Source organism: Struthio camelus, chromosome 16, assembly GCF_040807025.1.
Source record: "Struthio camelus isolate bStrCam1 chromosome 16, bStrCam1.hap1, whole genome shotgun sequence".
Classification (NCBI taxonomy): domain Eukaryota; kingdom Metazoa; phylum Chordata; class Aves; order Struthioniformes; family Struthionidae; genus Struthio; species Struthio camelus.
Genome location: NC_090957.1, coordinates 13088580 through 13105216, shown reverse-complemented (window position 1 = coordinate 13105216; position 16637 = coordinate 13088580). Strand labels below are relative to the sequence as shown.

The 16637-nt window shown below is 40.4% G+C and overlaps 1 protein-coding gene across 4 annotated transcripts in view; it reads left to right on the top strand.

Annotated features, from left to right (window-relative positions):
* LOC104146199 (SPNS lysolipid transporter 3, sphingosine-1-phosphate (putative)) overlaps window positions 1–13596 on the top strand; it is a 31336-nt gene extending 17740 nt beyond the window's left edge. For all 4 annotated transcript variants that reach the window (XM_068909980.1, XM_068909982.1, XM_068909983.1 and 1 more), the window contains 4 exons: window positions 725–790; window positions 9359–9457; window positions 11981–12149; window positions 12664–13596. In XM_068909980.1, coding sequence (XP_068766081.1) covers window positions 725–790; window positions 9359–9457; window positions 11981–12148 — 333 coding nt within the window. In that variant the 3' untranslated portion in view covers window position 12149; window positions 12664–13596. The remainder of the gene's footprint in view (window positions 1–724; window positions 791–9358; window positions 9458–11980; window positions 12150–12663) is intronic.
* The last annotated feature ends 3041 nt before the right edge of the window (window positions 13597–16637 follow it).

Here is a 16637-nt window from a genome sequence, read left to right as displayed (position 1 = left end):
TACTCCAGCTTAATAGGATAGCTTTAATGCTTTCTTCAGGTATTGATTAGTCTGTACAGCCTGCTCAGATCTATGTCTAAGAGCAGATGGAAGGGTTAATCTTTTCTCAGACCACAGGTGTAGGAACTGTTGGGAGCCCTACCCCCTTTTCCTGATGGTTGGGTCTCCATCTGTGGTGAATTAAGGAATTCCCACAGGGCACCAAGGTTTCCAGGCTGCCCATCTCTAGGAGTCCATTTCACTTTGGAAGTTGCTTCTTTGAAGGCGCCATTAAGAGTACTTGTGCTTGCACAGAGGTGTGCCGTTGGTTTCATTTGGAAAGCTGAGCAAAGGGAGAGCTTTGAGCACTCTTTAAATGTCTGCTGGGAGGTTTCCCTTCACAGGCTCTTGCCTTCCTTTTCTTAGATTGGGCAGTTGACATTTGCATCCCATTCCAACTGAAATTACAGTTTATCTGGGAGGGTGATCTCATGATTCCTATTTTGGCTCTTCTGCCGAGGATTTGTGATGCAGAGCAATTCATATACCTTCTCTGGTTCCTTTTCCCCCCGTTTAAGGTGAAGATAGTGTTTACAAGCATAGACAGAGCAGATGTTTAATTTGTAGAGATGGGTATGTACAGCAATTCTTATATAGACAAACATAGTCACTGAGTCTGCTGTTGTCTTTGCACTGAAAATGTCAATGTAGTGTGTGCAGTCACTGCTTTCTTCTTTTTTGGCAGATTTTTATTGCATTTGGAGAATTATTTTTATCTGTAAACTGGGCTGTTGTGACAGACATACTGCTGGTAAGTGCTTGTGAAACTGTTTGCTTATTTCCATTTTTTCAGCTTTTCCTAACTTAATATTGTTCATAAACATGTATCATCTTGGTGGCCAAAAGGACCTGCTCCTTCTAGGAAGAGATCAGTGAATGCTTACTGAGAATACACTCATTGGCACCCTGCTACTGTTGGGATGTAATCAAGTGGCATAGTGCAGTGCTGTGCAGAGATACCAGTAACAGTACAGGTGTAGCAGAGCAGTAGTCCAAACTCATTGTGAACTCAGAAATGAGATGTACTAGTTTGAATGAAACTTATACAAGTGTAACTATCTAGTACTTTTGTATTCCTATTAGTCTAGGTTTTCCGTACAGCTCTACGTTATTGAATGTCTGCCAGAAAATGGTCTGCATCAGAAAGAGGATCACTTTCTATCTATAGAGACTTTCTATTTGTGCTCAAGGATTGAAAAGATGATCCAAATGAGGGGAAGTCAATATTCTTTAAACCCAAGTTAGTGAATCTGTTACACTTCTTCATTCTGTGAACTATTAGTAAATTCCCTTATTCTACACTACTGCACAGAAAAATTCCAGCACTTTCAAGTAAAATTCATGAATGGTGTTACCCTGGCAAAGAGTTAGGCAAGCAGTGAAACTTATGAGACTCTTTGGAGTTCGAGGAGTGACTGCACAAGCCCAAAGAGTAGCAGTGCATACTTCATTTGAATTCTGCCATCAGCAACTTTCTTTAGAAAGGCGTGATGTGAAAAGCATGCATCTTGTGGCACAATGAGTCTTGGTATCAGCAAGCAAATAGTTCTTTCTATTAATTTATTATTGTAAAGGCTCTTCGAGGCAGTAATTTTTTAATATCCTTGAGGATGGCATATCTTTACTTCAATGAAAAACTTGGTGACCTTTGGTTTATGCTGTAGCTCCATAGTCACTAATCAGCTTCTGTGTAAGACATGCGTGGGACAGATATTATTGTTACACTAGCATGAGTTTCTACTGTCACCGAATTACGCAGATTACCAGTCTTATGAAGGGATTTATATGAGATTTTTCTGTAAAGTCATAGTACTAACAAGCTGAATAGTTTATCAGTTAAATACAACATGTAAATAGTCTACTGTGTTCATATCTAGTAATCAAACTGCAGAAAGCTGATGTAAGTACGAAAGTGAGAGCTACTAAAGTAAATAAGAGCCCTTTCATTGCTACCCATGGGCATAAGATAAACCTTTTAAAAATTGGTACTATCCTTTTCTACAAAGAATAGAATACCATATCACAAATGAGATCCGAGCTCTGTACTTCAGAGGATCTTCTTCTATAGGATCACTGTGTTGCAGAAAAGTGAGTATGATACTAACTCAAAGATTTGAAGCGGGATGCTACCTGAAAGAGAGTAGAGAAAGGTGTTGTACTGGCAAAATGCTAATACACTTTCTAGTAACAGCTGGAGAAGACAAAGTAGAGAAAATTGTGTAAAGCTGCCAGGAGATATGAGAACAGGCACGAAGGTAAGGGCAAAGCAGAAGAGAAATCTCTGACTGAGTTTCCCACCCTCAGGCTAATTACTAGCTGAAGTAGCTGAAGAGAGCCAAAGCAAGAATTACATAAGCATATTGCATTTTATGTAATAGTTTTTTATTCCAAGGGAGTTCAAGTCTGCTTGCGGATTGCTATCGCAAACTCTACTGTCATAATAAATCTTTCATATAAGAACCACAGTGAAAGCATTAGTATGTAGCACAACATGCAGTGATGCACAACAACATGTCACAAGAGTTTAGGGCAGTAAAGAGAGCTTGCAGGCCCTCACTCAGAGTCTTAGCTTATGGCTCATGAGGAACATCGTTGCGCACAAGACTCATCATTGCGTGCAACCACAGGAAACGAAGAGCTACAACTGAGGTTGCCGGCACTAGCAACATTCTGTCAGCCCAGAATGTAGAACTTTCTCGGTTGATGACGATGACATCGCAGAGTTAGATACTGTTGATTTAGGATGGGGAAACAAAGGCACAGGCAAGTATTGCCAGCTCCGTCACACTATGCCTTTCTGAACCCGAAGTGCAAAGTCTGCAAGGATCTGTGCTTTTCATTCAGTTCAGTGCCTCGGGTCTCAGCTTTCTTAGGGAAAGCTGCCTCATATTCCAGCGTGTAAGAAATCTATTTTGGGTGTCATTACCACATCTCTGATCCACGTAAATCTGGAAGAGGAGGAAGTTCTTGTCTCCTGAGTGACTCACATTTCCTTCATTTGTATTCATTTTAGAAAAAATTTTTTTTAGGTACGAGCAATTCTGCATCAATTGGAACAAGCGGGAAGGTGAGAGGTTTGGCAGAGCAGAGCTCTCCCCTCTGTAGTACTGTGTTCCCCCTGAGCAAATGTACACTTACCATCAACGTGTTTTAGTTTGGATCTGTTGAATTCTAAATGTTTAGGTTTTTTATCAGAAAAATGATGGAGTTTACCTGAATTTGTGGATGTCTGCTCATTCAGTGGCAATCTTACCTGGGATTTCTCTTTCATCCTGCTGAAAACTGATGGGTTCAGTGTATTACTGCTATTATATTGACTGAAGGGTGCCACAGATAACGATAGCAATTTGTCTTTTTACATTGTTTCCTATGTGAACCGGTAGAATTTCTGATAATATGGCTGGATTTGCAAATGCATGTTCTTATTCTGCCATGAAAATGACTTTTTTTTTTTCTCCCTACATGGCACTGTTAACCAGACAATGTAGCTAGGAATTTATTTATCCTGCAACCTGTGGAGCTGAAGACAAAGGAAAATGCTGACTGAATGATAAGGACTTTCTTCCTTTGTGGCCAATACATCAAGATTCATTGCATGTAGCAACCTTTGTGCCCCTTATTCAGCTGTAAACATGAAGGTATCTACTGTACAACTGCAGTCATAATGTGCAAGTGGAGAGGGGCTGTAGCTGCCTTAGTTACAATACTCTGGCTATCTAGGAGGCTGTATGTGGAGTCTCCCGTGTGAAATATGTTTGCCATCTGTGAGGTACTGGGACTCTGTGTTTTAGGCTTTTGGCAGCTCAGAGCGTAGGAAACGCTGGAACTGGAACCTGTAGGGTTGGGAAGGCTACTGACGTGTCCCTGTCTGTTTGGAAGTGCCCTGGGAGGTGCGGAAGCATTTACCAGCTTGTCTGTTCCATCTGCTTTTTTAGCTGACAGCTCTGTCACATAGTCTGCAGGAGGATCTTTAAGCTCTCCAGAGACAGCAGGACAGGGATTGCAAATTATATCTATTTGGGGCACCCTGCTTACCTGTCAAGGAATCCGGACTGGGATCTCCTAGGAGATGACAGTGTGTAGGATGTCATCTGCATCACTGATGTGGCGTGGGTAACTGGGCGGTCACCTTGGACAGGCACGATGTTATGGCTGTTTCAAAGACCCTGTTTGTGGGAGTGTTTGGTTTCTTCTGTTCCTAGTGAATCCTACAGTGCATTGCGCTCTTGCATATTGTTTCTTTTGCGTAGTATAGCCTGACTAGCAGCACAAGCAAAGTTTGTATGAGCCTGGTACTATAGGAAGCTTCCTACCCTTCTATTTTTCTTGTTCCAGCTTTGTTGCATGTGCCTCGTGAGGTTACAGATATGAGATATTAAATAAATGCAGTAACAATAAGAAAGTGGAGCAGGACACTGCGCAGGCTGAAGTGCATTTATCCTCTCTGGTGCCTGCAATGCCCACAATATGTTAAATGCATAACAATATTTGATCTGTATTTCTCAAACACAACCTGGCATTACCAATTAAAGAAAAGAAATCAAAATGTAGGGCAGGTGATGTGATATCCTCGGGGAACTAAGAACAAACAGTCTCCAATCTAGTAGTGTCTGTCATAGCAGAGTTTACTTTCCCAAGGTCAAAGTTTTCTACTATAGCTTCTTTATCGCTCTCTCTGTAAAAGAGCCTCTCCCCAAAGCACAGGTTGCCCAAGTGATGCTCCAGACAGGCTCTGAGAGAAAACAAAACTCGAGAAGACTGGACATCTTCAGTCTTAACCCATGTGTGCCATGACCACAGTGAGAAAGAGCTGTTGGACTGTACCTTCCCATGGATGAAAAGGATTTCAGTTTCCAGAGTTGGCAGTCTCACATGACTGTGTCCTTAAACAGGCAGGAAATTGGATGCAGTGTGATGACTGCATGGCATGAAGGTGTTTTTCTGTAACTCTGAGGTGAACTCCCTGGATATACCTGCCTTAAAATGTATTATTCTTTAAACATTCTGTCTAAATATTCCTGATGAAAAATAAGTGGTTTTTGCATGGTTAAATTATCTGCTATGCAGAGACCAGGAATGGGAAGGGGTACAAGCGAGCTGTACATGTGCAAAGTAAAAAGGGAGGTTGTGTTTTTTAATAAAACTGCATTGTGTAGAGTACTCCTACCAGGTGCAAAGATGCTGTTGTAAGTTGCTGAGTAATTTGTGTATCCGTGTTTGTGGCCATTTTCTGTTTAAGAGGGGCATTGCCGGTGTGGTTCTTTACTGAAACTGGTTGCAATATGGGCTAAGCAGGACCAAAATACTCCAACCTAATGGAATGACTTATATGAGCTCTCAAGAAAGTCCCTTTTCTGAACGGAGGAAAATTGGCTGTAGGCAAAAGGACATGTCACTGCTCATAGTTCTGTTTCTGGCATCTCAGCAGGGTATAAGGCATGTTACTGCTTATAACACCCTGGCTACAGAAAGGGTTTACTAGGCAGAGATCAGAGGAGAAATAGTCAAGTTGGCAGTAATTTGTGCTACTAATTTTTTGGGACAAATCTGTGTGTTTGCTTTCTCATTTTAGATTAAATGCTCTGTTAAATCTAAACGGGATGCTTAACCTCACTTCCTAAGGAAAAAAGGCTTACTACAATCTGTGTCTGCTGTCTCTGCTGTTTTGAAACCATGGCTTTCAACCAAGTTTGACAGAGATGGAGATTTCAGGAAGACCTAAGTTCATACCAGCCTTGTGAAAACAGGGGACCTCATTGAGAAATATTATCCCAAGTAGCATCCCCCAGAAGAGCCCTGTTTTAGGGAAAGACTGCAGCATGTGCTCATGTATTGTCACACATGACAGAAACTGGTAGGAATGGGTTTGTGAGAGAAAGAAAAACAGTATGAAAAGCATAGCAAAGGAAAAAGCTTGGCATGATGCTTAGACTGTAAGATGTAAATCTTGCATTATTCTGTTCCTGACTTTTTCTCAGAATAATGACTTTTAAGTGTTTTGATTTCATACGTGCTTCAATCAGGATTGCATGTCATGCTAGATGGGAGTTTGCAAGTGGGAAAGTGAGGCAGCGCTGCTGAATACGCTGTAAATCCATCTCTGAATGCAAATCATTACACTAATAGAGCTTATTGTCCTTCCTGTTTCTGCTCCAGTGCTACACAGTTACATTTTTGGTGTAGTTAAAATAGTGTAACTTACTGGTAGGTCCTGACTGCATGTAGCGCTTTTTGCTCAAAAGAGCAGTTTTGCTCAATAGAGCAATTAACCTTGTTGTCTTGGACAATGTTGCTTCCTTACCCTCCAGTTTTAATTTTCACTAATGCATTTCCTTCCATTCACCCTGAAGATGTGTCACTGACGTTGCTATTGTGATACTGCTACATCTCAGTGATAGGGGAATGTTTCCGTATGTAAAATTCTGAAACCTCTTTAAACACAAGGCATGATAATATAACTGTAAGTTAAACATCAGAGCAGGATCTTTTCTTTTCTTCTAACCCCAGCTTGTCAGGCTTGTTGGCGTTTTCTTGAAGGCAGCTACAATTACTTATATACCTTGAGTTTGTCCCTTGGTAAAACACCAGCCACCCTATTAAATAGTGTATGATACACTATAAGGTAAGAACACCTTTGTTTTCATGAGAAGCGTATTAATAATTGACAGCTCTGTGCTGTTTGCCTGTCAGGATCTGTCTTAGCTAGTGGCTTAAGTATGTGAACCCTTTTATGGAGCACTGAGGAAGGTATAAATTTGCCATGAGACATTCCACCGACTTTGAGCGGTGCTGTTCAGATCGCTTTCCAAAAATCACATGACTGTTTTTTCTGAAAGGAGGCAGGATTGTGTGAATTCCCCAAATCAAACAGAAAAGCTTATTCTAGGGATGCTTTTCAGTGCTATTCTGGGGGGGTGCAAACATTGTTTCTTTAATTCTTTCCTTTATTGTAAGGCAAAATCTCTGGTTGTTCTATCAGAATTAAACTTCTGCTCCATCCCAGTGTCCGTACCTCGGGAGGGTTGAATATGACACTTAAGCCATTACTAGAGGGATAATCATTTTCTGTTAAACAAACTCATCTCTTCAATTTATTTTTCCTAGGAATTAATTAGCCTTCAATTTTTAATGCATTGGGCCAGGACACTCAGATTTAGAGCCAAACAAGAATAATGCAGATTTTTGTCAATCTAGGTTTCCCAGATTGTGTCCACTTCTGGTCATTTTCAGTTACTATATAAGAAAATGAAATCAGAAAGCTTTAATGCCAGAAAGAGGTTTTGCTTTCAGGGAAGAGAGCTCTTGTTGTTGATGCCAAAGCTCATACAGTCCGGGCTGATGGCAGATATTCTCCCAAATTCACCAATGTTATGATTCGTGGCTCACTTGTTAACCCCACTGACTTAAAGAGAAGAACTGATCAAAACCTACTTTTAAAAAAGGATTGAAGTGGCTGATAGCCATAGTCAGGATAGTCGCTTAGTGAATGTCATAGAATACATTTGTAAGACCATTACAATGCTGAAGTTCAAATACACTGCTGATCCCTCTAGGACGATGTCCTTTTCCTGCTTTCTTAATTTCCAAATCAAGCAGGCAGCCCATGAAATGCCTGAACTCCCTCGAGGCCAGAACTCCACCTTCTGCCGACAACGGGGTGCCATCAATGATACGGGAGATAAGACAGGGCACAGTGGCCTGCAAGCCCTAGATAAAGATGCGGTGGGTTCCTCCTTTCCTCTTCTTTCTCAGGGATCTTTTAGAGTTACTCTGGGTGGAGTTGCATGCAGCAGTAATACTGCCAGTGCTCAGCTATCAATGCTTTAAGCCCTTTAGCTAAGAATGAGGGAGAAGCATCACCAATCAGAACGCTGGCCTGTCGGTTAAGGTACTTTATGTCTGTAAAGTGGGAATAATCCTTTTATCTACTTCATCTTGTTTATGTAACATGTAGGGTCTCTGTGGCAAACTCTGCAATAGCCAGAATGAATTGTGAAGGCCTGTGCTTTCAACAGCATTAAAACAGTCTGTTTTAATTAGAACTAATCAGTGGTCACACTAAGGGCAAATAGTCATCTGCCCTTGTGGTAGAAGACATGCTAACATACGCTCCACCTCCCTGGAACAGATGCTGGGCAGAAATGTAAGCCTATTACATGTGACTCTAATTTCATTTGGGCTGTCTGGGTGCTATGAAAATACTACTGAGCGTTTACATGCACAAGGTGAACTCACACATATGGGTAGTTAGTCTGAGACAGCTGTGCCTGTTGTAGGTTACCCATGTGGGTGTATCTTCCTTTGTGAAGATTTAAGTCCCTTTAGGCTTTTTGTATCAAGGAAAGGAATAGAGGAATGGGAGAATATTAAGTAAACAAAAGTAGGAAGGGTTAAAATTGTTTCTTTCTCGTTATTCTGACTGTGAATGCTTTGCCCATAAATGTATTATTGAAAGTGAGAAACGCAAATTATATAGAATCATACTGTACCTCTTCAGGCACCGCTGATCTCCTCCAGCAGCACAGACTTAAAGCCCCTATTACCCCAAAAGACCATATTTCATTTCTAAAAATAGTTATAATCAGTGTGATGCTTTGCGGAGTTTGGGGCACATATTACATCTTGTTCTTCAACTTTTTATTTAAACTGTGTGCACTCAAAAGCACAATCATTTTGAGGTATTGTTATTACAGTAGCTATGTCTCAGGTGCTATCCAGTAATAAGCAACAAAATTCTGTCATCAAAGCTCTCATTAAACCACCATCAACCATCTTCTGGTCTGGAAAGGTTGCATCCCCCCCTCTGTCTTCACATGGCCTGGAAGGTCTCAGCTGACGTCCTTTTAGCTATGGCAGCAACTTCAGATACCAGTTGTCCCAAATCTCCCCGCAGTGGTCGAGGCCAGGCCGGCTGACACAGTGTCAGGAGGACGTTTTGCTCAGAGGCTGTCAGTGCTGGATCTCCTTATTAGTAAATCAGTAAGACTGCAAGGGTTACTGACTGGACTTTTCCATTAATTGCATGGCCAAGTGAATCTGTACATGCTGCAGTGAGCCTCTGAATGGTGGCAGAGGAGTCATGTTTTTCCTAATTTTCTGTCATTCCTCCTTTTGTGTCGTTTTCTTGGACATTTTTTTCCTAAACAAAGCATCCAGTGTACTCTTTCTACCTCAAACTTGCAAACAGTGTTGGAATACGAAGTAAATAAAGGTGAATATATTCATCCTTCTAGAATGTCATATAAGTAGTTGTCCATTCATGAGATTCATTCCGCTAATACTCATTCTTTTGTGGATTTTGCTTTGTTCTTTGTTTCAGTATGTTGTGACACCAAGACGGCAGTCTACAGCTATAGCCCTGCAGATTTTGGTGAGCCATTTGCTGGGAGATGCAGGCAGCCCATATCTCATTGGGATTGTAAGTGAATTCTCTGCTTATTTGAGCTTTCTTTAGGGTAAAGCTTTTAGAAACTGAAAGACAGACTCTTGCAGAATTCTAGACAATTCCTGGTCCAAAGCTAGAAATTATTCAAGTTGGTGGTCTTGATACTGGAAAGCAGACGCAACAGAGTGTTGAGCTGTGATTGCATGAGACTAGGAAAAAAAGGGAAGAAACTTCATATCCTTTCCAAAAATTACTAAACATTTTAATGGACAAAATGGGATGCCATTTAAAATTTTGATTGGAATATGCTCTGAAAATATTGTATGTGCTAGTTTTATTTTTAATGCCTTTGAGCCTTTGAAAATTGCACTGACATGCAGCGATATTTACATGAATGTTAAGTTTGTTAATCTCTGAACCTTATGAAGCTGCTTGGCTTCTGCACACATAGCTATATATGTAACTTTGAGACTGTATGCTTTATAGTTAATTTTAGCTGTGGAATTCCTAAAATTAGCTGAGAAGAACTTTCCTAGAGAATTTCAAGTTATGAGACACAGTGGCTGGTCATGTCTTGCCAAAGAGATTCAAATTCTAGAATATGACTGGCTTTTTTAAAAGAACAACTCCCTCTCCCCAAATTTGGCAACTGAAAAGCTAAGAAGCTAAAGTTTGCTGTCAGATGCCTGATGAGTCTGGATTGTAACAGTCTCTATGAAACCATGCAACTCCGAGGTGAAGACTAGCAGTGTTTAATTCAGTCTTTATAAGGTTCTTTGTACAAGTAAGCAGGGCAGAGTTAAGGGCAGATGAAGAGATCACTTTACTCGTTGGAGTATACTATGAAACTATTGCCCTAGCACTGATTTGGCTGTAAGCATGGAAGAAGATAATAACCAATATCCCTGTGTCATGAAAAGTCACTGAAACAACACACAGAAGTGGGAACTATCAGTAAAACTGAAATACAGCTTGTGCATTCTCCCCTCCTTGAATATGCTAATGAATTGTGCTTCCTGCCTGAAAGATGAAAATGTTTGTCTCTCTTACTCACAGTTCTTTGCCATCTTTGAGGCACAGGTAGAATTGGGGCTTCCTGCTGAATGTGCTGCTGCGTCCTGCTAGTAACTGTGTGCTGAATGCTTCTGTATGGAGTACCTTGCAGGCAGCTGCCTTAAATAGCAGCTAATTGAAAAGTGTGAAGACAAAAAAAAGTTTGCCATGGTATATACCAATAAGATTATCCTCACATAACCTTGCAACTTTGCAAAGAACAGAGACAAAAAGTCCAGGACTGAAACTGTTGCATGTCCAAGTGGGGTCCTGCGTGATAAGCCCAACACTGTGTTCTGGAATGCTTCTGTGAACCAGTATACCAAATCCGCCCATGTCTGCTGTTGCTTAAACACTGAATTTTCTGCATTCAGGTCTTGCTATTGTTTACTAACTGTCTTTAGCTAACCCCTTAGCTTAAAAGCTGTCTGGAGAGTCAGGGAATAGTCTTCCTCAGAGTCTGTTTTTTTCCCTTTGAGCTCTAGAGATTTCCCTACCGAGCATTTTAAAATTAAATGCATTTGGTTTGCATTTCAGCCATTATACTTGCTATAGTCCCTGGGTACCCATTTAGAGTTGATCTTGCTCTTATCTGCCTAAACTGTCATAAATAATCATATTAAACCAAGCAAAGGTTGAAGAGTCTCATACTTGTGTATCTCAAGTCACGTAGCATATTGTAGCTATCGGGGACAAATGCGGAATAAAAATTACTGCATTCAACATTCATCTTTTGATTTTATACTAAGATTCATGGATTAAGTATTGAATCTTACTGGGTTTCTTGAAATCAGCTTTTCCTTCTGTCTACAAAAATAAAATTAATGTGGATCATTTATAGCTTTTACAGTCTCATTCTACAGCCAGTGCAAAAAGCTGCTGCCTGATTTCGTCTTCCCAGTTTCTCTTAATGTCACTCCGTGACTCCTCAAATGCCTTTTGGCTCAAAAGCAGACTCCAGTCTTGTCTCTGAAATCAATTTCCAGGCCTTCCCTTTTTAAATGAGTGCTGTTGCTTGTGCCTGTAACTGATGCCAGTCCCTTGTTTCTATCCATTTGATGCTGATTAGGGATGTATCGATAAAGTTATCAAATAACATCAAGAAATGATAATAATTATTGCCAAATGTGAAGTCTGCTCTGTGCTGTCTATCTGGAGATGGGCTAGAAAATGGTAAAAGAGCCAATGCTTCCTGGTTGGAAAATAAAGCAGAAAAACAGAGCAGAGTCTGAAAGCATCAAAAGGCCATGGTTGCAGTATCTCCAACTCCTGTGGCTGGAGGCACTGAAGATATAAAAGAAGATGAAATTCTTAGATCAAATGGAAGCTAAACGGTGGAGAAGCATAGATGCACTGGGTACTGGATTTGACAAATGCTGGCAGTCGGCTTTTCTTCCCCATCTGCCCAGTTCTGTTCTTTTCAATGACCGCACTGTAAACAGTCTGCTTAAACCAAAAGCATGGTATTATTGCAGATAAATGACAGCATCCTTCCCTCCCTAGATCTCTAATGCTATTCAGGCCAAGAATGCTGACTCATTCCAGTGGCGTTTCTGGAGCCTGCAGTACAGCTTCATCATGTGTGCATTTGTTGGTGTCTTCGGAGGAAGTTTTTTCCTCCTGACGTCTCTCTACATTGAGGAAGATCGTAAGGAAGCAGAGCAGCTTTGAGGTTTCTATATGTCTTTATAACTTTTAAACATGTATCTGATTGTTTTCTGTTTGTACCCTAGCCAAGGTAATGACTCTGTAAATTTACAACACAAATGTCCATATTTTGCTAATGGCACAATAGTTTTTATATGAAATAAAGGCAAAACTCCAGCCAAAGTCTCAGATTAAGCAGATCTCCTATATTGAGCAAAAGAGACTTTGCAAAACACACAAACATCAGGGTAGTACTATTACTGACACCTTCACAATGCTGTAGTATAGGGAGGTAATAAAATAGCTTTACTGTAAGCAATGCACCATTAAAGACTTCATGGAAAGTGTGAGTCTTCCTCTGCTCTGGTCTTTCCGAGCCCAGTAGAATAATTCCTAGCTCTCTGTAATACTTCTCCCTTTTGCCTGAAATAAGTCATATTCACAATGTAAAAGACAAAGAAAATATGTTAGAGGATGGAACACTGTTCTTAATAGCCTGGATTCATATAGCTTCCTTCTGCTCTGACTTGGTTTTCTAGGTACCAGGAATGAAGGCTTGTCTTTCAAATGAAGATGAACTCCAGGGCAAGATATGTAAAGAAGAAGAAAAGAACCTCCTCCCCTTTTTCTTTCCTTTTTGCTTAATGAGATACAGTTAGAGAAAAGGCCAAATAACAATTCCTCCATATGGCAGAAAAACCTGCATACTGACTTTTTGGATGCTTTTGACTGTGAGTCAAAAATTGTTACTGAATTGGCATATGGCAACGCTCCCCCCATCTGCGAAACAGGCGTGAGTATGCTGTGGCGCTCCAGAAGGCAGTGTATAGAGCTGTCACAGGCATGACTGTTAACCTAAACAAGACAGCAGCATTTAAGGCACAATGTCTAGTGAAGATTAGGATGGGAGACCTATGAATTCTCAGCAGGATAAGATTTGCCTTTAGAATTTGGAAAATGCGGATAGTACAAGCAATATTTTCAGTCATCTGAAATGACCGAGAGAGGCAGAGATTAGTCAAGGTCAGTGTCAGATTTGAGAGTGGAGGGTTGTCATGATTCTACGTGTAATATGTTAATGGCTTCTTTATAATCCTTTGAGGCTCTTACCTTGTATCCTGTAGTATAAGTATCCTGTGCATAAGTGAACAGTGGTAGGGGTAAAACCACTTAAATATAACCATCCGGTCGAGCGCTTATATCTAAAGTGCCTAACACTTTGGATATGGTATCTGTTGTCATAATATCACGCCAGGTGCCAAGTGTGACGATTATTTTGGCCCACTTTCATTGCCTGAGGTGTTGTGGTTCCCAGCAGTGCCTTAAAGCCAAAGCCTGAGGAAGACCTTAGCAAGTGCTAGCATTGTGAATCTTACCTGATTCTCCCAGTAAACCATAAGGATCATAAAGCACAAAATTCTTCTAATGAGTGTGACTAATGTCATTATAAATAGTATAATTTAGCAACTTCAGTTTTGTTTGTTCTCTCTCTCATTTTTTTGAAATCTGTTCTGAAACTTGACTTAAACCCTAATAGTCAAATTTGGCCAGGACTTAGGCCATTATGGAAAATAGGAGAAATGCTTTTTTGTGATACTCAATGAGTGTAAGAATTTCCTTAAAAGTAAAATCTGGTATTCTGAAAGACTGAGCAACTCTTTCTGGTTGTAAAAGGTAGCCAAAGCCATTACACCACTATCTTTTTGGAAATGCTTGTGTTGCCCAATGGCCTACACCCAGTAAGGGATTCTCAGTATTGGATGTGGACAGATCAGCTTGTATAGGTCCTAAGTGCTTTTTTAAAGCATTTTTGCAGACTATTTTTTAAGCTACATGGTAGCAATATTTGAATTGAAACCTTTTGCATGTATTTGGCAGACCTGAGGAAATCTGTAGCATTTGTCTTCCAGCTAGAGCAAGAACAATTCACTTGGCACCAGTTCCATTGTTCTTAACACAATGCCTCATTATGCAATGAATTTGGGAGGTCTAAAGGCAGTCTTTAAGGCCTTCTGAACTCTCCATACACTTGAGATTGGACTTGCAAGAGCCTGAAATTCATCTAGGTACACTGTTACTGTGCCATTTGTGCTGTTTGAAGATAATCCAAGTAACTCTGGCGAACTGCTACTTGGTGAAGAAGCTAAATTATGAGGGGAAGTGAAATTCACTAATGTTATATATTGTACAACAGTATGTTTACTAGATAGCATTTATTTTTGCATCACTTTTATGCCCAGAAAGTGATGGAAGAGTTCAGTGACAGGGGCCCATCAATATTTGAGGCCATAAAATAGTATGCATTTTGCTGAATTCTCTGATCTTTGCAGGTGGACTACTTAGTGCCAGATCCTTTCTTTGTATTTTATTGAAATTTCTGGGAAGCTGAATATAAGGTCACTGCTGTAAAGGTTTGCATTGTGCTTCAAGTCTTTTGGGCAGAGCATGTATGCTTGTAAATGTACAGCCTAATTATGAAACTGGGGATATTGATATTAGCTAATGATTTATTTCTGGTAAAGAACTCATTTTATAAGGTAACCTGATTTAATGAAAGGTGTTGAGCTTAGATTCATGGGGCTCAATATCGGCAACAGAATCACAAGGTTCTATCTCCATGTTGCCAAACTCTGGAGATAAAGATTGCAACTTCTAAATTCACTGACAGCTGCAAACCAGATGTCCCCAACACCACAGCTGATTCCTTAAAACTCAGGCAGGCAAGCCAAGACCTTGAGAATCATTTTTCCTGTTACTCGGCTGTGGCAGAATTTAAGCAGCTTGATAATTCTTCTCTATTGGCACATTCGTGATTTATCCTGTAAATAGATGATTTATTTCTCACATTTGTTAAATCAGCATTAAACTCTCTTTAAAAAAAAATTCAAAACCTGTATTTGGAATACTGCAGAGGCACTCCTTTGACATATGAGCAAGAGCTGCCAAATGCTGTTCTGTAGATGGTACCTGAAGTCCTTGACAAACTCGTTCCAACTCCTACTTCTTATCTCCTTTGTGAAAGTCAGTGGCTAGAAACTAGCAGGGTCATGCTGACTAGTTCACTTATATCTTTCCAAATGCTTTTCTGTTTTCTTTGTAAAGTAAGGGGAGAGGATTTCTATTATTTTTAGATTTTTTTCCACATTTCAGCAAGACTAACCGGCCAAGAGGCTGGAAGCTCTGAGTTATGCCTGGGCCTCCCTGGAATTGCCCAATCCTCTGGCTTGATGAGAACTGTTGACTCAGAGGTCTTGCAAAGGTACAATGATGGTAAGACACAGCCCAGGGAGGCTCTGCCTCCAAGGGAGGGAAACTGTTTCCATCATCCAGAATTTTTACAAGGTATTTAACCTGTCAGATATTTTTCTTGCATATTTGCCTGACCAGATCTTCAGTGACTTTCTTCTTGGCCAGCAGATGAAATATTAAATGAGAATGTAACCTCCTTAATAGAATATATAAAAGCAGTCAAATTTCTTAAAACTTTCTGCAGATCTTGAATTTGCTTCTCAGCAGGCAGCACCAGATTCATGCACCATGAAGGGGTCAGTGCAACAGCCTCTTAGTGCTGGAGAGAGCTTTTGTGCATTTTAGCTATTTAAGACATTAGGCTTTTTGCATGCCATTAAAGCAAAAATGAGTGGCTTGAATAAGTAAGTTATTTAAGTTGCAGCATTGGAAAAAGCTGCTGCTGGAAGCTGAAAGCTATTATGACAGTTTGTTCTGCAGTATTCGAGCCACTTGGAATCTGTGTGACTTGCAGCACACAGTCCGTGGGAAGACCCACTTTGTCCCTTGCATCAAACAAATGACAGTTGAACAAGCTGACAAAGCTGTTGTATGTTCTGTAACTGTTCATATGTTCACCTCCTACCTTTACCATTTTTTCCTCATTCTTTCCAACTAAAATAGTGGATAAAAGGCACTTTGGAATTGCTCCAAAAGATGTGGTTTTATAAGTCCACTCAGGTAATGATTTTGATCTTTTCCTCTTCCTCCTCTTTCATCATTCTGCAAAGCAGGGACATGGCATTGATATTGACCTTTTGTGCTGTTTATGTGGATTTTTTTTTTAAGGAAGCTTTAGAGCTCTGCATAAAAATTGCCTTCAGAATCGTGATTACTTTTGGCTTCTGCTAAATGCCTGAACAGGCATCTAGTGGGCAGGACATATCTAAGATACACAGTACTGTTATGTGTAAGTACTTCTCTGGAGTGATTCATTCCACCAGACAGGATGCTGATGTGTGAGATTGCTATCAGCAGAATATTAATTTTCAGAAATCTCTCATGTATCTTTTTATTTCCCTCCCTAGCCTCTCCCCAAAAAAGTAGCCCTGTGGCTGAAGGTGGGCAGATGGCACACTGCGGCTTTCCAGCCTATGGATTTATGCATTCTGTCTAGGCTGCTCACTTCTAAGAAGATCTTGTGTTTAATTCCTCTTTGCCCTAATCACTCATGCAGCTGAATTGTCTTGCAAAATATTTTTGCAGCCCAACTGCGATCCTTTAT